General features: G+C 40.3%; 1 protein-coding gene across 9 annotated transcripts in view; it reads right to left on the bottom strand.

Moving 5' to 3' along the window:
- Nucleotides 1–7,581, bottom strand: part of LOC126390983 (complement C3-like) — a 94,705-nt gene that overhangs the window by 56,411 nt on the left and 30,713 nt on the right. Inside the window, exons 34-43 of one of the 9 annotated variants that reach the window (XM_050045529.1) lie at nucleotides 6,765–6,846; nucleotides 6,573–6,621; nucleotides 6,313–6,403; nucleotides 6,106–6,195; nucleotides 5,919–6,021; nucleotides 5,647–5,736; nucleotides 4,798–4,890; nucleotides 4,567–4,650; nucleotides 2,295–2,439; nucleotides 1,164–1,338 (exon numbers count right to left, since the gene is read on the bottom strand). The exons of 4 other annotated variants lie outside the window; for them this stretch is intronic. In XM_050045529.1, the coding sequence (XP_049901486.1) occupies nucleotides 1,197–1,338; nucleotides 2,295–2,439; nucleotides 4,567–4,650; nucleotides 4,798–4,890; nucleotides 5,647–5,736; nucleotides 5,919–6,021; nucleotides 6,106–6,195; nucleotides 6,313–6,403; nucleotides 6,573–6,621; nucleotides 6,765–6,846 (969 nt within the window). In that variant the 3' untranslated portion in view covers nucleotides 1,164–1,196. Of the gene's footprint in view, nucleotides 1–1,163; nucleotides 1,339–2,294; nucleotides 2,440–4,566; nucleotides 4,651–4,797; nucleotides 4,891–5,646; nucleotides 5,737–5,918; nucleotides 6,022–6,105; nucleotides 6,196–6,312; nucleotides 6,404–6,572; nucleotides 6,622–6,764; nucleotides 6,847–7,581 lie in introns of those variants that run through there. 4 more of the 9 variants (XM_050045532.1, XM_050045531.1, XM_050045528.1 and 1 more) reach the window with 4 other exon arrangements.

Here is a 7,581-nt window from a genome sequence, read left to right as displayed (position 1 = left end):
ATGTTGACCCCAACATTTATGGTGCCGCCGAGTAAGGTAAATATATGTTGACCCCAACATGAGTAAATTATTAACCAGGTGCTTTTTACTTTTACTTGAGTAGGTTTCTCAAATAGTAATTTTACGTCTACTTGAGTAATTTTTTATGGCAGTAATTGTACTTTTACTTGAGTATAGATTTTCAGTACTCTACCCACCCCTGCCCAGCAGTATATAAAATTCTTAAAATGAGCTCCACCTTCACCAGCAGCAACACTGAAATGATGAACACATTAATGCATCAATAATTATAGGCTAGTACAATAGTATTTTTTATTCTGAAATGGGCCACTCTGCATAATGAGCAGGTCAACTTTTACTTTTGATACTTCAAGTATAGCCTGTGATGCCAGGGGTCAGCATGCCTGGGGACCCGCCCCTGCCTGCCAACCAGAACATAAAGCATGTGTCTTGATTTTGTTTTCTACCAACATTTCTGGTCAGAAGGAGAAACTTTTAAACACTAGAGAATGCAATTTCTGAAGAAATGCAGGTGTGGATGCTGCATGCTGAATAGCTGACGCTACAGTGCAATGCTGGCTTTAAAAGTTGAAAAATACCATTAATGTATGAATAATGTGGAATATTGTCAGGTTTTTTGAAGGTTTTAAAAAATTTAAATTAAAAAATTCCTGTTTTGATGCAAACAAGAAAAATGGCACAAGTGGCTCCAGCCATCTCACTTTTGCATACTTTAACATGAAAAACGACATGTTAGGGCACATTAATCTATGTATGCACGGCTGCATGTAAATGGAAATATCAGTGGAATATTCATTTTCATTATCTATGCAAACAGCTCATTGGGAATACTGTGATTTTCAGGATAAAGGCAAAAAAAAAATGTATTTTGTGCATGGAAATGTAGTTATTACTAAACTTTCTGTGCATTCATCCATGCACTGAGTTTACCATTATTAAACTTTATTAAACTTCCTCTTCTAGTTGAACCTATCAAATCTTATTAAACAGTAATCAGCATAACTGTTTTTATTATTTGTCTAAAAGAGACAATGAAATGCAGACCATTACATACAAGATCTTAAATGAGCAATTCATGATCATAAGCCCTTATATCCCACAGCTGTGAAACTTATACATAATAAGAATAAAGAAAACTAAAATCATTTCAAAAAGATTTATTTCCTTGTGTTTCACTACTGCTGACATCCGAAGAGTTGGTACTGCTGGACCAGCTCCTCCATGCCCAAACAGGTCGGTCTGTGTTCATCACTCTGACACTCTGCTTCTGTGGGCCAGTACTCGATCCAGGTTCTCTCTCCGAGTACATACTGATACCTGAGTAGAGCAAGGTGACAATACATTAGCCCTCATCTATTAGTCTTATGTACAAGCCAGCGCAGATCCGAGCACCAAAATCATCTAACAAGGGTTCATGTATAATTTTACCAGTCACAGCGTTGGAGAGATCAGGTGTTGATAAATGTGGCAACTGAAAACAACTGTCATTCAAATATCCTGCCCAGATGTATTCTCAGTGTAGAGGCCTTGACCCTAGAGTTTATGAAATGGAGGGTTGTAATACTGCCAAGAAAAGAAACTTCTCTGAGCCAGAAATGGAAACAGTGATGTCCCAGGTCCAGTTCAATTATTGGTTGTATTTGGCAGCCTGAGAACCGGCATCAAAGGAAGTCTGAAGAAGGCAGTGTGGAAAGAAATCACAGCGTTGCAGCTGACAATCAAAATCGAGGTTGGAATATTTCATTTACACATTCATGAAATGTACCAACCTAATATATAAATATATTGATACAGTTAGAATATAGTATATGGTTTCTCACCAGCCATGCATTTTTAATTGATTAATATGTGGCTGCAAATACTTTGTGCCGGTCAGAGTATGGGTCTTTCTCTCAACTCAGCCAGATTTACTATGCTGCACTGCAAGTCCACACGCATAGATGATTTGAGATCTGACGCAAGATCTGATTGTAGCCTGCGCTCACAACCACGCTAATAAATGCTGAGCTTTGAGGGGAAATGACTCTACGCCCAGTTCTCTACCCTACATTTGTTTTGTAGATGAGGGCCACTGGGTCTCCATGTGACCAATGTTCTGTGACACTCTGTAACATAACATCACAAAAACCTGTACATTAAATTACTTTATCATTGGCAATAGTAACAAATAAGCTGAAGACAAAGAAAGTCTTGATTTAGTGATAAAATGCAGTGAAAGTTTAAAAATGATAAAATGCACAATCAAAACACTTTCACACAAAGGACAAACTTACGTTTGTTCTTTTTCATCTCTGTGAATATCATTGGAAGTTCCCATGATGAGGTAGGTTTTGCCCGTCGCCAAATCTAAAGAATCCCTGCAGTGCGGATAACTCAGGAATGTGCGCCTTTTATTCACAGGACCCACATCATAACTTCCTGTAATTCAAACATAGGAGAACATAAAAAAGAGACTTACAGATTAAGTTAAATGCACCGCTAAACCTGTGGTACAAAACATTAATGTTGCACTATGAAATATTCTCTGGTGAATTTCGCTTAAAGGAAAGACATTTTGGGAAATATGCTTACTTGCTTTTCTTGCTGAGAGTTAGACTGATATCACTATTGATACCATTCTCATAACTGTAGCCCTAAATACACAGCCAATGCTTAGCTGATTTACTTTAGCATAAAGACTGTTATTCTTGCTCTTTCCAATGGAAACAAAATCCAGCTGCCAATACCTGTAATGTTCGTTTGTTTAATCCATAAAAAACAAGTGTAAAAACAACAATTAGCCATTTTATGGTATGTATGTACTGGACTATGTGGACCAGTAACTTACTGGAGTGTATGCTGGTTGCCTGGCAATGCAAGATAAAGCTCCAAGCAATGATGAAGAGGCCCTTTCCTGCAAATTGGGCGTACGGGCCGGATGCATTATGTTGCTGTGTGTCAAGTGTTGTCCACACAATGTAAAATTCATGTAAATCGAATGATGTGTGTCACACAAGGCCCTGTTGCCAATAGGGGGGCACAATTAATATCACTCAGTATTGGCACGTAGATGTCTTAAGGCCAGGACTCTTAATGAGCATGTGAAATGTGGGGCAGATAGGACACACAAGTTACAACAACTTCCTGTTTTATGGAAAAACGGGCAAAATGGCCGCCATGTCATGGCAGCGTTGTTCCACAAAAACTTTGCATAGGTTTTACTGACCAATTCTGAAAATAATCCAAAAAACCTTCTATGAGTTCCAAAAAGTTTGCACAAAATACATGAAAAACGAACAAATGAAACCTGTTGAGAAATATGTCTAAAATGATGAGAGCACTGTGGGCACCAAACCGTGAATATCTGAGCAACTTTTCTCCCAATTGCTGTATATTCTCACAATCTTAAGTTTCGTGAGTTTTCAAGTATTTCAAGGACTTTGAAAATGCATTTAGAGGCTGAAAGAATTTTGAGAGGCGCTTCAGAGCCAAGGTGCTCCACCTAAACCCAACTGTTGTATCAAATCAAAATAATTATTAGTTTGAACGTGGGTATTTGTTAAATGAAAATATGCAAGAAATCCAAAATTTAAAAATAAAAGGAATTTGTTCTTAAAGATGATAGCAATGATCCTGCCAAATTTTGTGAACATCAAAGGACCTTTATCCCACTGGTGTGCATTTGGCCATGCCTCAACCCAGTCACTGCAGAACTTTTGCCAGTTCTGACGAAATTTAATGAGTTTTCGAGCACCCCAAGCTCCTCAAAAATTCAACTGTACAAAATAAAAATATTCTCTACAAAAATAATAGGTTCCTTGCACTTTCAGTGCCGGGGACCAATGGGCTGTAACATTTCTATACCATCCTTCCATCCATCCTTCCATTTATTTTCATCCGCTGGGGCGGGGTTGCAGGGCAGCAGGCCAAGCAAAGCACCCCAGACGTCCCTCTCCGAAACAACACTTTCCAGCTCCACCTGGGGGACCCCAAGGTGTTCCCATGCCAGATGGGATATGTAATCCTTCAGCATGTTCTGGGTCTGCCCCGGGGCCTCCTACCAGTGGGACGTGCCCGGAACGCCGTTAACAGGAGGCTCCCAGGAGGCATCCTGATCAGATGCCCGAACCACCTCAATTGGCCTCTTTGACGCGAAGGAGCAGCGGCTCTACTCCGAGCTCCCTACAGTGTCTAAGCTCCTCACCCTATCTCTAAGACTGAGCCCAGCCACCCCACAGTGGAAACTCATTTCGGCCAGAATGAGCCTTCTATACCCAGCCCCTAATTAGCTGGCTGCTTGAGGAAGCTTCATGCGTAACAACACATGAATGGTATCAATCTTCTCATCTAACTCCCTGCAAGAAAGTGAATGAGCGTTTCAAAAATGTTGAACTTTTCCTTTAGACTGCCATAATTTTTCTGTCTGATTGAAAACACCACTGAGACTCAGTGTGCCCATCAAATTTCTGAAAGAGGCAAACAAATCTTTATGCCACCTTCACCTGTAAGGCACCTTAGAAACATCAGAGGGTCGTACATTTAAGGCAGTTCAGGATAAATACCCACCTTCTTTAATGACTTCCAGTACCATCACTGTGTAAATGTCAGTGGACAAACCGTCTGTAAACCCTTCCAGCCTCACTTTGTACACTGAGGGCAGAAAAGATGCAGATTGTTACCTCACTGGCTCCCTTGCCAGCACCCACTTATGCTCTCAATCACTAACTCACACAAGCATACACACACATTTTTCGAATAAAAGTGTTGTATTAATGCAGTCCATGTACGCTCTCTTACCAAAATCTATTTTGCTGGTTGGTGTACTCTCACAGGCCTTAGCTGTTCGCTGATCATTGGTGATATCTTCCTTCTTCTGCATACTGCAGTTCTCTGGAAATGCACAGTCGGCACAAGTTAACCAATAAATAGGAACATGTGGATGTGTGTTGATGAGTTGAAGCCAGTCAATCCACATAGACACACATGTTATAATACCTACCTTCACAGCAAAAATAAACATGTTTACAGCCTGGTACAAGAATAGGATTTGGTCTCTAAAGCTAAATTCCCCGTTCACAGAAACTGAACGGTGGACGAATTTTTATATAACTCCTATAACACCTACATTTTATTAAGGCTTAAAGTTATGTATAATTAAGGTCAGACCGCTCAGAGTGACAGGCTGTCTATCGATAGTGTCCCCTGCTTCTCAGTCAGATCCACTCCTTGATCTTTGACAGTGCAAGCCTCACCCAAATATCGTCACATCTGGCTGCACATAACCAAGTTGGCGACAGACAAAATGCTAAAATTGAAGATTCTAAAAGGGTTTACAAACCAATGGGTGACATCACGGTAGCTATGTCCAACTATTTACAGTCTATGGGAGAAACTAGGTGCAACACTCATCAACATGGCTGCAGACTTTAATCTTTTTTTTAATTTTCTTTTGGCCAAAAGTCTCCCACTTTATTAAGATACAATAATACATTGCTGCAGTTTACAGACAGCGCAGATGATAAGCCCAAAACATCTGATCAGTGCCTGACCTCTGTTAAGCACAATGTTAGTGTTGTCTTTAGGTGTTTGGGGCAAATGTATGTTTACAGTAGATAGATTAGGTCTGATTGACGTCATCCTGTTTACCTTCTGCACATGTGCATTCATCATTTCTACAGAGCCGCAGTAGCTGTCCAGCTTTCCTCTCTGGATGGTAGAATTTCACACAATGTCTTTCTGCAACAAGAATCAAAGATAAAAATATTTAGTGGTAACTGCAGTTTATCAAAAAATGAAAATAAAGAATTTAAAAATGTAGCTAATAACGCCTGCTTATCCACTATGTGTCACTACTGTGACATCTACAAGCAGCAAAGCACATGGAGACATCATATATTTCTTAGTGTTTTGAGACTCACGGTCATAGTATTCATAGACAGACACGGCAGCCGGTTGTAAGACTCCCACTTTCAGCTTCTGATTGATCCTAAAACTGATCTCCTCGGGTCGTCTGTGAGAAACCTGCGGACAAATTTGAAACAGATAAATAAAGAAAGAACAAGGCAGAGAGAAATAGTGTAGAGGTAGGAAACAGTGATGTCTCACCTTGTCCAGGTAGATGATGAGTGAGCCTCTTTCTGACAGGACTGTGTTCATCTCATATTTTGCAATGGTGCGGGCACGTCCTTTAGCCAACTACACACAATCACACGTTGTCAGACGACTTTCCAAACCATAAAACACAGCTTGTTCCTCCCAACAATACACACTGACTGAACTTTGCGTGGGTATATGTGTATTTGTAGTTCTTACCAAGTCCAGGTCATTTGTGTTGGGAGTGAAGCCAGTAAGCAGCCCAATATCCAAGATTGACATGGATGCATCGCTCTCTCTGTCCTTATAGCTGTACACAGAATGGACAGAATAATTAAAATAAAAGCATAAAGAAGACAGAAAGAAAGAAAGCAACACCCTAACAAACTCATAAAGGTTATTGTAGGGGCTATAGCTGGTTACAAAATGTTTTGTGTAAAGCCATGTTACTAACAGTCATCAGTATGACGTGTACTTACAAAACCTCTATTCTCAGCCTGTATATGTTCTCATCCTCTTCCATTTTCTCTGCAGGAGCAAAACATTTAATCAGCATTTGATTTTTGTTTTTGTTTTTTCTCATAAAAGAAAAATACATGGCAAGAAGACTGCTAGCCAGCAGGAAAATGGATGGCAAACAGGTACAATTACAACAAATACAGACAAAATACCTGGGAGGAGCTGCACTGACAGGTTAAACTTCTGACAGTCACTCTCCTTTTCTTTAGGCAGAGCATAATACAGCGACACCATCTGTCACACGGAGAAAAGTACATCTTAATATGTGATAGACCATTATAGTCAGGCCCCAAAAAAGTGCACCGGGCTTTGACGCCTATTTTCATTAGTGGCCAGTAGAACTAAAACTCCCGAGTCCGTTACATGATGCCATACTTCTTCCCATAGACTTACATTGTGAGAGAGATGGCTGTAAATCAGTGGATACATTTTTTTGTGAGCATCACAACCCCCAGGAAATTATTCGTTTAACTATCAGGATTTATACAATTTGGTCCAATAACATTTGGAAAGTCTAGGAGAGCTGCAAGATTAAATCATTTTACCCCCATTCAAGTTGGTGTTGTGCTAAACCGGATGTAGGTATCATGGCCAGTGGAAGTCTTGGCCAGTGATGTGGAAGCAGTGTTGACCATCCCGGTAATGTCATACCACAGAAATAGAGCTTTTTTGGATTCATGCACCACTGAGCAACTTATCGGAGTTAATAATAGAAAGAGTCATAATTGACCTTCTTTGCAGTTTGACGTGTCTTGTCAACCGTTCTACAGACTTCTCTTTGATAATCATCGCCTTCAGCTATCAGGCTCCTCTCCTGTGGAATCATCTTCCTGTTACGGTCCAGGAGGCAGACACCGTCTCCACATTTAAGACTAGACTTAAGACTTTCCTCTTTGATAAAGCTTATAGTTAGGGCTGGCTCAGGCTTGCCTTGTACCAGCCCCTAGTTAGGCTGACTTAGGCCTAGTC

This window comes from Epinephelus moara, chromosome 5, assembly GCF_006386435.1.
Source record: "Epinephelus moara isolate mb chromosome 5, YSFRI_EMoa_1.0, whole genome shotgun sequence".
Classification (NCBI taxonomy): Eukaryota; Metazoa; Chordata; class Actinopteri; order Perciformes; family Serranidae; genus Epinephelus; species Epinephelus moara.
This window is presented reverse-complemented; position numbering and strand designations above follow the sequence as displayed.